Source organism: Tachypleus tridentatus, chromosome 13 (assembly GCF_004210375.1).
Source record: "Tachypleus tridentatus isolate NWPU-2018 chromosome 13, ASM421037v1, whole genome shotgun sequence".
In the NCBI taxonomy this organism is placed as follows: Eukaryota; Metazoa; Arthropoda; class Merostomata; order Xiphosura; family Limulidae; genus Tachypleus; species Tachypleus tridentatus.
The window spans coordinates 153,267,370-153,285,013 of NC_134837.1; the positions used below are offsets into that span (position 1 = coordinate 153,267,370).

At 32.2% G+C, this 17,644-nt stretch overlaps 1 protein-coding gene across 15 annotated transcripts in view; it reads right to left on the reverse strand.

Moving 5' to 3' along the window:
- LOC143237638 (disks large homolog 1-like) overlaps nucleotides 1-17,644 on the reverse strand; it is a 262,734-nt gene that overhangs the window by 31,322 nt on the left and 213,768 nt on the right. For all 15 annotated transcript variants that reach the window (XM_076477117.1, XM_076477113.1, XM_076477112.1 and 12 more), the window contains one exon: nucleotides 2,419-2,575. In XM_076477117.1, the coding sequence (XP_076333232.1) occupies nucleotides 2,419-2,575 (157 nt within the window). The remainder of the gene's footprint in view (nucleotides 1-2,418; nucleotides 2,576-17,644) is intronic.

The window sequence follows — 17,644 nt, forward strand, 5'->3', positions numbered from 1 at the left end:
TGAGTGAGAATAATTCCACCTAAAGATTCCATGCTCTAGCTTCTAGTTTTGAACACAGAGAAGAATAGTGAAATAAGTATGAGCTATGACACTAAGAAGGAGCTGTGTATGACAGTTATCATTTACACTTGCTTAATTACTTTTAGTTCTTAACTACATATCTGAGAATTGTCAATGTTGTTAGCATCTTTATGAACAGTCCTATAATATCTGAATTCTGAACAAAGAACAAAATCAAGAGGTATTGAAATTACGTTAAAGTATATATATAGTAGATCTGTATAATTTTATATGAATTTTTAAGCAAAATAAAAATGTAATGATAAAACACACACTCTAATATATCATTCTTTAATTTATAATACAAAAATTGCATAAATGTTGTCAAGATTATCACATTTAATTTCTGTTTGAATTAAAATGGTATGCACTATAACATGCAAATTAAACAGTCCTGCATCATATTTTATGATGCAACAAAAATCTTTTGCTATTAAAACACCAAACATTTCTCACAAAAATGCCTTATAGTTGTAATATTTTAAATTTTGGGTGTAGAGAAAAATAAATAATACCTTATTTATAATGCACTCATTATCATACACCATCATTCTCCTTGTATGTTTTTTTATTTTTACAAGCATAAACAAATTTGCATCTAATCCATTTGAAATAAATATTTTATTTCTAACAGACACATTACCAATGACCTTATCTACCTGTTCTGAAGAAACAGAAAAATAACTGGATGGAACAAACAGTTGTGTATCATAGTTAATTCTAATTAGAGTACAAAATAAAAATATTGTAGTATTTCATTGTGGAAAATTCTGAAGAATTATTCCATCATACTATGCTATTTTCATCCATAATACCAAATAAGGCATGGCTATAAATTGACACTAGTCATTCACTAAATTATTTATTACAGAGCACATCAAATTGTATGGATTCAGCATATGGAAAAAGAAATTAAGCTTTTACACAAAAATATCAATAACTTATGCACTGGCAAATTTTCTATATACATAAAGAAATTAATTCATAACACCAATAATATTACACTACTAATACACTTGCGAGATATCTGTGACCAAATCAATATCTTTATCAGAACAGTACTTCTTAAATACAGGACTTGTAGAATAATATAACAGAATTGTTATGACACACACCAAAATTTTATGACTCAAGCCTAACATTAGTTAAGCCTTCTTTAAGTATGGCTTATACTTGATACACAGATAAATTAATACTTTAACTTGTGTACATTTTTGCTTTTCTAGTTAGGGCTAAAAATTTATTATACTTAATAAAATCAATAAATAAGCTTATAATACAGCCTTGACACATCCTGGGTACTGGATTGCTAAGGCAGTTAAAAGTTTCATTTTGGCATCTAGTAGTTTCTTCCATTTTATTCTTGCATAGGGATTTGCCAAATAGAACTTGAATCTTAAATAAATCTGGACTCTTGGTAGTTTAGAACTGTTTTCACATTCTTTGAGTCCATAATTAAACTTTGCTTCTAAGATTTTCAGAAATGAAGCACTGTGGTTGCATAACACATTACTTACTTTGCACCATTTTGTTTTTCTTCTTTCTTTCAATTCAACTCAGCTTGTACCAAAGCAGTTAGTTCAGACAATAATATAAAGTTATTGATATCATGTGATTATTAGTATACACTCATTGCTGTGAAAGTAAATAAATAAGACTTCCATTTCCCAGTACAAATAGTAGTGAAATTAGGTTAGACACACCAATATGTTTATGCTTATAATTTTATGCTATTATACTGAGGAGTAAATCAGACTTGTTCTGAAACAACCTGCTTGGCCTATTGATAACACAATGATTATTTTTATTTAGTTTCATTCATTGCAAAAATAGATCTAAGTTACAGTTATTTAGTCTACTATTTTAATAACAGACAGGCAAAAATAGAGTGAGTATTATTCTAATATACATTTCTTTCAGCAGTTACTTAATATCCAAAGTTTTACCTTTTTAGCAACTCCATGCTATATCAAATAAACAAAATAGCTATACCAGGGGTTTACTTTGAGGGGTAAAAGATTTTAATTAGTGATTGATGTGGTGTGGGACATTCCAGGACTAGAATCAGTATAACCTGGTTGCAATTCATAAGATTTTTTATAAGTATATCTAAAATGCCAGTTTTCACAATAAATGTTATAATCTTGAAATACAACTCACTAATCTCCGAAAATATCTAGAAGGGAATATTGAGTTTTGGGGGGAAGGTTCCCTTTATACTATAGTAAATAACACATACATCATGATTTCAACATCATACTATTCCACTAATGTTGAAAGAACTGACATAAACTATTAAAAATCTGACTAAAAAAACCCATGAGTAATTAGTACATAAACATAATCATAAATGCTTACAGAAATGATCTGATCTCCTCTTCTAAGCTCACCACACAGATCTGCTGCTCCTCCAGCCAAAATAAAGGAGATAAAAATTCCTTCTCCATTTTCACCACCTACAATATTGAATCCTAGACCAAACTGTCCTTTCACTAACATCACTTTCCTAGGCTCCCTAAAAAATAAAATGACTGGTTGAAGTAACAACAGTTATTCCAAATGCTGATAAATCACAATTTAAAAAAATAATAAAAACCTATGATTTACAAAGAAACATTATTACCCTTCTCATAATGTAATACAAAAATAGAAACAAACAAATTCATTATATAAATTTCTACGTCATTTGCACGCATGAAATGTTATGTCACCTTGGTTTTATACCAATATAAAGAATTAATGGTATACTGTTGTAATGTAAAAGTATACATTTTCTCTTTTGAGTGCCTAAGGACAAACATTTAGATATTCCAACCTAAAATTACCAACATCTTTACATACTGATGAAATGTTGTAGAATGGATGGCAACTGAAGACGGAAGGTGGAAAACTTTTAAAATATCGTCCTCTACACTTGTGTCTCCACAACAGGCAGCTGCCATCCATTCTACAAACTTTCATCATGAATACTCTGCCTAAACAATCTATCAAAGAATTCTTTATATACTGTTCAATATCAGTTGGGGTTCACATATTGCATCATAGTAAGCATTTTATGCTTCTGTCTGTTACAATACTTAGTTTAAAAAAACTGAGTTAAATTACTAATTTTCTATGTAAGATACATAATGGACCTCCAGCAGTAATTAGAGAGATTAACAGGTATATTGATGATAATTCTTTTAATTAGTTTTTATGTGGGTCATATATTACTAAACGTCCTGTGTCTATGCTTGAAAAACCTACTGGTCCATAGGGACCCTATCTGTAGTTCTATGGTTAGAAATATATTATCTCTAGAGTACATATTAATGTAGTGAATCTGTTATTTAAATTAAATGTTTTTCGTATCATCTTTGTTTTTTAAAATCTACACTAATGGACACAAGATACTTAGGCTTTGAGGTAAATTAAAATGTTTGTACCTACTATAAATGGTATGTGCTGCTCATAAGATTAAAGTTTTTTGTTTTGTTGTCAGTATGACAAATTACCTTGTTGAGTTTGGATCTTAAAATAAAATTTACTGTATTGCTTTGAATGACATACATTAAAACAGTGTCACCCTTTAAAAAAAACCTACTAGGGCAGGGAGCATTTTAAGTAGGTTAACTGTAAATATACAGTTGTGGTTATTTAAGACTAACTCTTAGAGTGAGTCTTTTTTGCTGTATAGTAGAGTGCTGGTGTTGAAACAGAAAAATATTCAATAGATAATCTGTATGCAAAGTACTCATGTGTTTAATTTCATTCACTCATAGCAAAACAAATTGAGCATAATTCTTTATATCCACATTGCCTACTCAACAAATGTTTAAAATAACTAAAAATATTAGTACATATCACATCAAACAAACCAATGTGTTAGTTTAAAACTCTGACAAAGAAATCTTTTTGACACATGAATGGTATGGTTTTAGGATTTTAAAGCCCATACTTAAAATTATCTATAATTGAATCTTGTGTTTCTAGTCAAAATTTTTAATTTAACCAGAGAAGCTCTCCCTCAAGTAGGTTTCTCATTGGCAGTGATCTGATACAATGTAATCCAGAATTTATCTGATTTTTGAGGATGCTTAATTTTGATATGGCATACAATGAGATATGACAATTACAATTTACAGTTTCCATATTGGACAACATTAGCCACAGACCTTAAACAGACAATGAAGAAAGGTTGCATAATTTGATTTGAAAATAAAAACAGAAAAAGAGAGAGAAAGAAAGTTAATGTATGTGAAAGATGATGGTAAGTGGTGCAGCCACTACAAAATGTTGTCTCTCTTTGACTTCTAATTGAAATACATTGCAACCATTATGGATTGTACATTGGAATAGAATAGATTCAAGATTTACCAATGGTATATACAACACCTAAAATTAACAATTATCAGGTTTTATCATTCCTTCTCCTGCCATCTAAAAACACTACTTTACATACAGTTGAAGGAAAGCTCTCGTGTTAAACAGACAAGTGGTCCATGACCCAGTCAATTTAGTTGGCTAAACCAACTTACCTATGGTTTGTCTATGCATGAAAGACAAATATCAAAAGTCTCTTTTTGAACTAAAATTATATATATATACATCCACACACACATATATATACAAAAATTATCACCACATCAGCCACTCTTTGCATCTTTCCAAATTGTGATGCCTTTCTGAAAAATACATGCTCATAAATGCATACAGCATATTGTTGCCCAATATAAAAGCCTGATATAAACAATAGTTGAAGCTTATACATCTTAAGCTAAACTGAAGCACAACTGATCATGTTGTGTATTACACCACTGCAGTTGTATTTTTCCATACTCACAAATATTAGCATATGTGGATACTTATAATCAAAATGAGGTTGAAAACATATTCTAAAATCAAGTTAGCAAACTTGGAAAAGGAAAATAAAAAGCATTATGAATAATTAAAGCAAAAGTGGAGGAAAAAGTATATAGTCATAGTTTACCAACAGCACAGGTCCTCTACTGAGTCATTGTTTGTCAGACAAAATTTTGAAACAAAATTTTTTTTCTAAAGCTTTGATTGACATGGTCAATACAAGACACTCATGGGTTTACTGAGATTTGATCTGAATCTAACAACTATGATAGTCCCCAAAGATTGCTAGATTTGTTCTTGATGGTCCATAAAAATTAATTACATGAATGTATGCCCACTGTTGAAACTTTCTATTAAAAAACAGATAACTTCATTTTTTGCTTTCTTGTACAAAAAATGACAAATGACAGTTTTCATGATAAAACATAATACAGATATTTTTCTTTGTTTAAGATATTCATAGAAAGTTATATAAGGGCTATCTACGATGGGCTTCTCTGATTTTTAACCAACAAACTACAGAGAAGGCATAAAGTTAATATAATAAATTGTTAACCCTTGGCCTACTATAATCAAAAGATGAGATTTGACCATGACTTTGCAGCAATGGAATAATCCAAATGAAAATCCATGAATGCTAAAGTCTATGGTATGGCATAATAGCATATATGTTATACTCTGCTCATACAGTTGACATTATATATCATATCTATTCCCTTATTTCCACACACAAACTCAACAAATGATAACATATACAACATCAACATCTTGGAATAAATAGCCCTAATTTCCAAAAAGAGTTGTGAATACAAGGTAAAGTTGTTTTTTGGAAGATACTTGTATTAACATAAATTATGAAGATATTACAGTCTACTTTTAGCATAAGTAGACTAAATATTTTTTTTATATTAGCTTAAAAGATATAATCTCATTAAACAAAATTTATTTTTTAAAGATAATAATTTGAACAACTGCTTTTTATCAGGTCTAAATGCAGTGTTTAATGCATTGATGGAACAATGGATGTTTGAAATGTTTGTGTCACAAAAGGTCAAAAAAAAACATTTGCTCAATATACCATTTAAAAAAAAATAATGGAAATATAAAATAGAGTTTGGTAAAACCTGTATATTTTTCACAAGTCTTTGTTTCGGGCTTTTGTCATTATTTTTTTCACATAACACTAGCTAATACTTACAAATTTAATTTAAATGCTTCCAAAACTTTATTTCCCTTTTACATTACACTAATTTATTGAAATCACTAACAGAAAGACTCTTTGAACTAAACTACAAACCTACAATTACAATTAAACTTAAGACATAAAACATTTTGTATTCTAGTTGTAAGTCTGAGTGCTGGCTGGAATATTAAGCTCAGATTTTAATTAAATTCTACTGAAGATTTCAGATAAAAATTATTTTGTTTGACTCAAAGTTTCAGCTACAAGACCTTCAACAGGGATTTTTCTATACAATAAAAATAATGATTGAATATTATTAGAGTTTCATTTGAAATTAATTGTTATTTTAAATTAAAATATGACTAACCATAGTGTCTAAATAAGATAAAAGTAATATTAATAATATCCATACTTTGAAAAATATTTGAATATCCCATTTATTTTCAATCATTTTTATTCTTAACAGAGTTTTGTATTAAACATTTATAATATGCTTAATTTGATAAAAATATCAAATTAAACATTTACAACTTAACTGTATATCAGCAACATTAATATTATTGTATGTATATGTAAAAAATTACAAACTGAGTAAGAACAATACATTAGTTTGCAAACACGTGATTCTTCAGTTTATTAAATTTCATTAAAAGTACCAAATAAAATATTTATATTATCCTTTATCTTTACATTTAAAAGTATTTTATGTAACTAATAGTTGTACTACTCTTGGAAGTTCGCTTGAGAATACATATGTATAGCAACTGTGATTTCAGCTAACTGGTTTAAAGGCTACAGTTATAAGAAAGTCACAAAAACTTTCATTGTATTTCAAACATATTTTATTTAAATTTGGAATTTTATTATTAAATTTTAAAGTAATAACTTTTCACTGGGACAAAAGATCACTAACTTATCACACAGTATAAAAGCAACAAATAACGTAATACATATTATTTAACACATATTTAGGTCAAAGATTCAAAGAGTGTCATTTAATTTTTTCCCTAATAAAATTTGATTAAGTTTCTAACTGTCCTATATGCAGATAAAAAAATAGTTTCCTGATATACACATACATTTTCATTTTTAAGATTGTTTGCTTGTAATTATGCACAATGCTACACAATGGGCTACCTGTTTTCTACCCACCACAGGTATTGAAACCCAGTTTCTAGCATTGTAAGTCTGAAGACATATTGCTATCACTGAAGGAGCAATTTTCAGGAACTTCTACAGTTAACAAAAACAATGTTTGAAACATTTTAAATATATTTTATTTGAAAAGAAATGTCAACATTAGGAAAGCATTACAAAATGCAGTAATATCATGACCAATTCAAATTACTACTAAAGGTTGAAATGAAACAAAGCATCCACCATAAGAAGTTTTTTATTTCTAGCTTTCAATAGTAATTTCTATATACATGTGCAAACACACACACCAATTTTTTGTATGTATGCATTTCTATACAAATCTCTTAAGAAATCACTATATTGATCTTTTAATCCCTTTGTTCAGTTATCAATCTCTAACACTAATAAAGGAAATTCCATTTCCATGACAACACATACACACAACAGAAAAACATATATTTTCTTTGTTACCTTTCATTACGTCTAGTAAACGTGTTGTTCGCTATCTTAATATGGTGAATAGCAGATCGAGGCATGCAAACCACAGGCATTGTTGAAAATATTCCTTTTATCTAAAACTTACTCGAAAAAGGGAAGGTTACCGTTATACTTGATAGACAACACTGGAGAACACGTGTAAAACCTTAAATAAAATGCTTATTTAATATACATATACGTTTATGGCATTCTGTCACATTATCGGTCAAATACTGCTTATTACTTTTAACACTGTTACGCTCAACTAACAAAATTTTGAGTATAGTAAAACTATTTCACGTTCACTGTGTGCCTCCACCTCGATTTATGGGTAGGAAGAAGTTCAAAAAGGAGAACAGGTCGAGAATTGAGAACATATTTATACAACCTACATTAAGTAACGGCCAGATGGTGAATCAGGTGCACCGGTACTGTTTCACACAACCTATGCGCAGAAGTACGTTCGTTCGCATTGTGTAATGGATAAGCAGCAACGTGTATACATCTGATTGTGAAATAACCGCAGCCTTTCGCTTCCCTTTTCTTCCAGTGTCGAAATCTGTACTAATATGAATTACGTATGCGAAGCATACTTCATGCTGTATCGTCAGTTTCTATGATATAAAGCCCAAACGCAAGTGTTTCGCGCGATAACACTACACAGACGGCACTTCTTCGGCAGCAACGGAAATTGTATATCTATTACGGATACAAACATCAAGTGTTGAATCCTGGTCTATTTTAAACTGATGTCTACTCTCTCAAAAGTAAAATCCCCAGATGAAAAAGTAAAATAATAACACAAAATATTCACTATATGTGTTTTTCATCATATTTCTTTACGTCACATTTACCAGATGCAATAATAAATAGCAGTGAGGAAATAAAAGTAACACGTCGTATTAAATATTAGGGATCTGATATACACACAAAATTTGCTGTCTGAATATAAAAAAAAAAACTGTAACGAATGCGGCTGCTTTATGGTTTACTTAAAAGGATCGAATCCTCACATACTACAGCAAGTCAAACAAACATTTAATATAATTATATGGAGCACTGGTTTATGTTTGATTTTACAGTAAGTAGAAAATTTTGCTAGGAGTAATCTCAAAGCCATGAGTCACGTAGCATGATTTACTTTGTTTCGAATTAATAGCCCATGCTTGCAAGATATAACATAAAGTGCCAATGAAGTCTTTCATCAAATCTAGGACTCTTCTGGCCAGCTGTGGGTACAACAGATATAGTTTGTTTGTTTAGAATTAAGCATAAAGCTACACAATGAGCTATCTGTGCTCTGCCCACCACGGGTTTAGAAAACCTTATTTTTAACGGTATGAGCCCGCAAACATACCGCTGTGCAACTAGGGAGTGACAGATAGTAGTGATCTAGACAATATTTATACCATCAACTTTTATGAACAGTGAGTGTTATTGTGCGAACTAAATTAAATGAACTGTAATTATTATCAATTTTATTTGTGTCACTTGTTAATTATAATTTTACAGTAAGAATTAATAACATAATATTCTTTACTTATTTATTTCCAACACCGAGTATTGTGTTTTTTTATATTATCATTTTATTTTGATTAATCCTACTATCATTCAGGGCCTATGTTTGATTACCTACGGGTATTGCCAGCACCATAAAGTATTGTGTGTACGCAGGCGCGCGTGCGTATGGGAGTCCTTTTCTAAGCTTTTCTTCTACTAAAAGAATTTTTTAAGTAACTTGCATGACAGTTCTCAATTAAATAAATATGAATACAGCGGACCTTTTAGACTTTCTAGAGTATTGGTGTGCTCCCTCCCCTTTGAACACTTACAAATCTTTATTATCTGTTACAAACTTGCACCAATTTATATGCAAAAACGGCTCGTTTGGGTTGAGAAAATATTTTACATAGAAACAACATTTGTTTCTCAAAGTCTAACATAAAAGGTAGAATCAGTACAATAGACTTCCTGATGTAATCATACTGAAAGTTTGAGAGTCAGTAACCAACGTAAACTTATTAGTATAGCTAAAGCAGGTACCCCGATGGGACAACAATGACTTTACAAACTAATAATGCTAAAATGAGAGGTTCGATTGCCAGTGGTGGACATAACACATAGTCCAAAGCAGATAAAAACAAATAAATATCGTGAGTTAAAACTGCATAACGAATAAAAGTCGTTTTCATTATTCAAGTGAATTATGTATTTTGTGTGTTTTCTTATAGCAAATCCATATAGGGTTATCTGCTGAGCCCACCGAGGGGAATCGAATCCCTGATTTTAGCGTTGTAAATCCGTAGACATACCGCTGTACTAGCGGGGGGTTCAAGTGAATTATGATAAGTTACACTGAAACGTGAAATAAATATGTTAAGAAAGATCCTCTTTTGGATTTCATATAAACATGAAATGGAACAAACACGCACCCACAAGTCATTGTTGCCTCACATTCCGATCAGCATGAGAAGAAATAATAAATACTTCGTGCACCAAACACATTCATCTAATTTCAGCCAACTTGGCCCAGTGGCTAGTTTAAAATTCTCAATCAAATCTTCAATCAGGTTACCATTAATTTACTACCATGTGCATGGTGAAGAAAAACTAAAATTTCTGAGTACCACTGGCTGTCTTTCAGACTCCAAAGGTTTTTTGGAGCTCGAAAGATATTACATCCAAATAACTGCCATGGCTGAATGAATGAAAATTGGTTCCAAACTTCAGATGTTGATTTAGTTTCAATGAAGCTAAATGAATAAAAAAAATAAATTATATATACATATGTACATAAACACCTTGGTTTTTTAACCTTATTTGCCATTAACCTCTGGAAAGGTATTCTTTCATCCATGTAATTTAATGTATGTATACCAAACTACTTTCTGTTGATTGGTTTGGTTTAAATAATCCAACTATTTCAATTAACAAATGCTAGTAATTTTTCCTATTTTTTCGCGACATACACACACTAATAATATCAATACGAGATCAGTCAAGTGGCTACATAAGTCAGATATCCTTACCTTGGGGTTAGATTGTAACACATTCGCGAAATACTGACTTATCAGATTACAAAGTCTGGTGTTCCACTATGTTTTAAGATTATATGTACAAACAAATAATTAAATTAAAAAAACAAAACAAACTATAGTCTTAAAGTTTTTTTGTCATAAACTAATTTTATATTAAAGTATAGACCAACTCAGAAGTTCTCTATCTGTGATCTCAGGAATAGTTATATAATTAGGGAAAAGAAATTGCATCAGTGACCACAATAAGCGTAAAAACTCGGCAAAAGAATTGGGGGAAAACATATGTAACTCAGTATACATAGAGATTATCCTACATGTGGAAAAAGGCCTAAATTTCCGTTATGTAGTTTAAATGTTGTATATTTGTTCCCTTTAATGCATGTCCCCTACCTCCCCACCCCCCTAAAAAAGTACTGTATGAAGCAAAAAATAGTTCAGAACCAATGCACTAAACTTACGACTTGAACTTTTATTGTATGTTCTGGCATACTTTCATTTTTGTACATGATACACACACGCACATGCGAAATAATTCTGGGAACTGCTTGCTATACACGTTATAGTAGTTCACTGGCTGTTCATTTGCCCTTTGCGACACTGAACACCTTATCGCTACACTAACTACTGACTCAGAGCGTGGGCGAGTCAGTTGGAATGTTATTCATGACTACGTGTGAAACTGTCACCCTAATACACAATTATATATATATATAAAATCGTTACTTCGTCTCATGAGATCATACAATCTTTCCGAGTTTGTGGAGAACCTAAAGAAAGTAAACATTTAACACGCACTACGTGACGTATTAGTTTATTTATTTCAATGTGTAAATATTAATATACCTTTATTAAAAGGCCACTTTATGGTGAAGAATATGCGAATGTGCGGAATTTCGCACAAAGCTACTCGAGAGCTATCTGTGCTAGCCGTTCCTAATTTAGCAGTGTAAGACTAGAGGGAAGGCAGCTAGTCATCACCACCCACCGCCAACTCTTGGGCTACTCTTTTATCAACGAATAGTGGGATTGACCGTCACTTTATAACGCCCCCACGGCTGGGAGGGCGAGCATGTTTGGCGCGACTCGGGCGCGAACCCGCGACCCTCAGATTACGAAGCGCACGCCTTAACGCGCTTGGCCATGCCAGGCAAGAGATATAGAACACAACAAAATCTTCACACAGGATTTGTTTGGTTTGTTTTGAATTTCGCGCAAAGCTACTCGAGGGCTATCTGCACTAGCCGTCCCTAATTTAGCAGCGTAAGATTAGAGTGAAGGCAGCTAGTCATCACCACCCTCCCCCCAACTCTTGGACTACTCTTTTACCAACAAATAGTGAGATTGACCATCACATTATAACGTCTCCACGGCTGAAATGGCGAGCATGTTTGGTGTGACAGGATTCGAACCCACGACCCTCAGATTACGAGTCGAGTGCCTTATCTACCTCGCCATGCCGGGCCATCTTCACACAGGAATCTTCACTGTTATTATACAAAAGATGAAGTGAATACACAGGTGATCTTTTCTATCAACATGCAACACTCTAGAGCTATAAATACGGTTTATTTTATAGAAAAGCCACACTGAAGTATCTGCTGTGCCCACCGAGGGGAATCGATCTCCAAATTTTTGCGTTGTAAGTCCGTAGACGTACTGCTGTCCCACCATGGGACGATAAATCTATATCTATATAGGGATGACCACTGAACAAATTATTATTATTTCAGATATTTTTGAGACACATGCACACGCAAAAATGCAACGACTAAACAAAGTATTTTATGCTAGGCCTAAGTATGTAATTTTACATTTCAAAAAATCTCAAAAACACAGTAAGGAAAAATACGTAAAATTTCGTGCACATATTTTATTTTATTTGCTTATTTCACCTGCTTCTGTAAAATGGCACTCGTAAAGTACCACGAACGGAATTCGAATATCCTCATTTAGTTATAGTAACATGAGTGTCAACTGGATGTTCTATTCCAACGATTCTTCATAACATGCGTATACAAAAGTTCCTCATTTAGCTTCACAGACTTTTTGTCTCATATTCAAAAAAAATTATATGAAGATCAACAAAATCTGCAATTCTGAAAAAAGCAAACTCAAGAGACCAACAGATCTACGACGCATGCTCAAAGTGAACGGTTACTCTTGTAATTTTTATCAAACGTGACTGAAAAATTAAAGGGGAAACTTTTCATTACGTAACAGAATAACATACGCAGTTTTGCGACTTGGACTATCCCACACATTAGTGATAGACTTAAAGGATAGGAAAACTGAAGTTAAAATAAGATTGGTGGAAAAACCAGGAAAAAAAACACACCTTACAAAACAAATATTAATACGTCAGGAATACGATTCACATAATACTCGAGAGAAACAGACTAAAGACTCAAGAGCAGGGATAAATGCACAATAACAAATTTTATTTGTAGAATAGCTTGTATAATACGTAATGAATTTTACATTAGAGAAACATGCCGAGTAAATCTGTTGGGCAAGTAAGGATTTTAACTCCACGCTTTGTAGACCAATATGGTAGACAAAAATCTGAAATCCTTGCTACAACTGATTTTCTGGACCTAAATAAAGCCTTACTTGTTCCGAAACTTAATCTATAAAGTAATCTCGACACAGGATGGGCATTATAATCGTAGATGGTTGTTTACTTCTTCTAGTTAACTTTACATTTCAAGTCATATTTTATCCTTTTACTTACATTTTTCTTTTTTTTACATTTGTTTCTTCTATGTTCTTTATCTGTTTTGTGTGAAGACTCAAATGCTTTTCACTATTAATAATTTTAGGTTTCACACCAACACTGGCGCAGTTAGACACTGAAGATGCTCATTTTCTTAAAACATTAATATTATCTGCGTGGCCTCGTTCCATACCACTCACTGGTCTGTAGAACAAATTAAAAACTCATTGCGGATTGTGAGTCAAGCAGTTTAAATTAAGCAGTTTTCGCTCATGAAAAAGGTTTGGAAACGAAACGTTTAGAGGAAAGGATATAATCTTTTTCTTCAGTTTATGATCGTTTTTTTTCATCATATGGTATCCTGCAACCTGAGAACCAAGGCCGTGCACAAGAAAATCAACTTTCAAACCTTCTTAAGACTAGAAAGTCAACTATAAACTAGATGACTTATAGAAGTGCACACACATTTCATACGGTCTTGACACTTGAAGGCCAAAGCTGTGCAGATGTAAATATATCTTTGCATTAAAGTGTCATGGAAATTCATCGTTTGTCTGAACGTTTGTAACACTTTTGTCAGCGTAAAGAATGTGTTGTGTCTGCGTGGTCTTTTATTACTAAAAAGCACGACCTTTGGGAAAAATATGATATTTAATGAAGTATGGGTTTGTCATGGCCAAATGGTTAGGGCGCTTGACTTGCAATCTGAAGGTAGCGGGTCGAATCCCCGTCACATCAAACATGCTCGCCCTTTTAGTCGTGGGGGCGTTATAATGTGATTGTCAATTCCAATATTCTTTGTTTAAAAAGTAGCCCAACAGTTGGCAGTTGGTGATGATGACTAGCTGCCTTCCACTTAATTGTTCACTGCTTAATTAAAGGCAGCTAGTGCAGATAGATATTCCTTGTGTAGTAGCTTTGCACAAAATTCAAAACAAACAAAACAATTAATTACGTCATTTTAAACTAGTGCTACCAAACACAATGTTCAATGCACAGGCACTCCTACATATTAAATGTGTATGAAGAAGAGGATGTAAACATAGTTTTATTGTGTGTAGACGTTACACAACATCGTACATTTTTAATGCATGCTTGCATACCTTTCGTGGGCAGACTGCTAAACACCCTTGATCTGACTGATAAATTGCTACAATAAACCTATCAAAGAAGAGAATCTGAACCCATACACAGAGGACTCATCAGGTACAGTACTGGGAGCGTAGTAGATAGACAGAAAGCAGACTGGCATTCAAAATTTCACTAATACACTTGATCAGTTAGTAATGCAAAGTTTAAGAGACACTTCGATATGTTATCCTTTTGTTCTATATTTAATAAATGGCAGTCATTTTTATTCAGTGGCCAGTAAGTGCTTGCCTATGAAAAAAACAACAATAAAAACATATTTTCAAGCCAGATCATAAATGATAATTCCCCAATCCTTCAGACCTTTCATCAAGAACTCAGAAAATAAAAGAAATTCTACACCTATACTTCAAGATTGTGTGAAGCAAAATTTAATTAAAAATCTTCCAAATCTTTTGAAATACCACACCTTTGTCCCAAGAGTACTGACATTATCTTACCTATATTAATCTGACTTCCAAGTCCATCCCAATGCATAACTCATTTATACAAGATATGCATGACATGCTGAAAGTATTTTGATACTATTCAGATACATTCAAATACAGGGAAAGCAACAGCAGTAACTACAAAAATACTTTAATAATTATCTGAAAAAAAAAAAAATCCAAACCATATAGCGACAGAAACTTTAATAATTATCTGAAAAGAAATAGTCCCAGATCATCTAGCATCAGAATACCACAACAATGTGATGAAATGTGTTGGTTCCACAGCCTCTCACAGAAGAAAATGATATGAAAATCTCTATTAAATCATGTATTCAACAAAGAAATAAATGAAATTTCCAATAAAACTGGTAAACTGTTAATAACAATCTAAACTAACAAAAATCTCATGGTCTCTGCAATATGTTGGCCATCCATAGTTAGAGCAATAAAAAATCCATCAATGAAAATGAATATGTTGATAAATGCAAGCCATCATTTGATCTGCAGCATGTTACTCCAGGCTTCCACTAGCATATTTTGGAGTGTATTGTTGAAGCACATTGTCACTGTCAACCTTCAATATGCATGAACAGTTATGGTTTTTAATTTTGCACAAAGATACACAAGGGCTATTTGCACTGTCCTTCCCTAATTTAGCAGTAAAAGACTAGAGGGAAAGCAGCTAGTCATCAGCACCTACCACCAACTATTGAGCTACTTTTTAACAAACGAATAGTAAGATTAACTATAATTTTAAATAGCCCTCATGACTTAAAGAGCAAACATGCTCAGTGTGACAGGGAATTCAAACCCACAACTCTCAGATTGTGAGTTGAGGAACCTAATCACCTGACCATGCATGGACAGATTGCTAGACTAAACTTTATCTTTTATTTATTTATTTTGTTGATGAGCCTTAGAAAAAGGTGCACTGGAAGCAATGGAAAAGTAATAATGTGCTGAAATTAGTACTTTCTTTGGTTACAGATGGTGTCACTGTTAACCCTGGTGAAAAGTATGATCTTTTCAAGTACATTTCAATTAAAACTGGCTAAATAAATTCCAAGGCTTAATATCTTTCTACGTCACTCCAGTAGTACAAGTTGCAAGACTATCTCAAAAACAACAACAAAAACCTACTGTAGTTCTAAAGAAAAGGCTTCAAAAATACCTCAAAATAAAACAGTATTCCATGCTACCTCTTTTCTTTCTAAAGTATGTACTTGTGCTATTAATTTTTTAAAAGGAAATTCCCCAACTTTAGCCATCAAGTTATTATCACCACACAAATATTTCCTCCAGGAGACACTCACATTTTCATTAAACACTTATTTTAATCCAAGCCAACAGTTACAAGTTATCTATCCAAGATAAACAAGCAATATGTAAATTACATCTTCTGCTACCTTCATTCAACAGGGATGGATAACTGGTCCATTTAAGGCTATGACAGAAAAATGCAAGAATTAGAAGGCTGATCTTTCGAATGTATTAATCGTAACAACAAAATAACTATAATAGTTCATCATTTCAACATAGCTGATAGTCAAATAGGGTAAAGACTTTTATGGAGTTCAAACAAGAAATAAATGGTTAGGTAGTTCACTGTGTAATCATATGACATAACAAGGTCATGTAAAAATACACATCCTAAGATCATATCAGATGGAACAAGACTACTGAGAAAATGACCTAGTTTTGACTGGCTAAACTAGGCTACAGAAGTTTTTAGCACTTGCATGTCAGGTATAGATTAGAGACCTGATGGTTTTTTATTTTTGGCTGAAAAAGGCTTCTTATTTTACAAATCTTTGTAAAATTACATTTCTGACCAATATAATAATTAAATGAAACTTCAAGTAGTACAGTTTAGTCTTGTCAAACTGCAATGAAACACTAAGCTTACAGATAACACTTAATGTGTAAAAATCACTATTGCAATAAATTTTAAACACATAATGCTTTACTAATGTTAATGATCACATACACATCCAAGTTCTCATTGCAGTTATAGAAACAGTAGATATATTGTACAGATACTAAGCTACATTACATTTTTTTTGCTAATTTATTCTACATTTATCAGTGCTCTATTTTGGGCAAATTAATTAAATTTAAAACAGTTTTCAAAGCTTTAAATATATATATATACACACTGTACTACACTCAGTGTTTTGGTGTTTTTTTCAAAATCAAGACACACAAGTAATACACAGTCTTATAAACAAATATTCAGTTTCAACTATCTAAAAAGTTAATAAGGAGGTCATTTGGGGACATCTACAAAAACAGTTGTCTCTCTAAAGCTCGGGAGGGACCCCAAATTATGGTTTTTGTAAGGCACTCCTGTCCAACCCAGATACGCAAACTAGCAAATTGCATCTTAGCACAAGAGTCCCAGATAAAATAGTGGGCACACACAAGGTCCGTCTTCTTTCTCTCCCTCCAAGCCTTTTGTCAGACAATACTCCTGTTTTTTTTTTGTTATTGTTGTTTCTATATATTTTCGTCACTGGAACTCACAAAAAATATGGCTGTTGGTAGCTCAGAATAAACAATGACAGGATAAAATATTAACAGTTAAGTACCAAAAACAGAAGAGTAGAGAATCAAA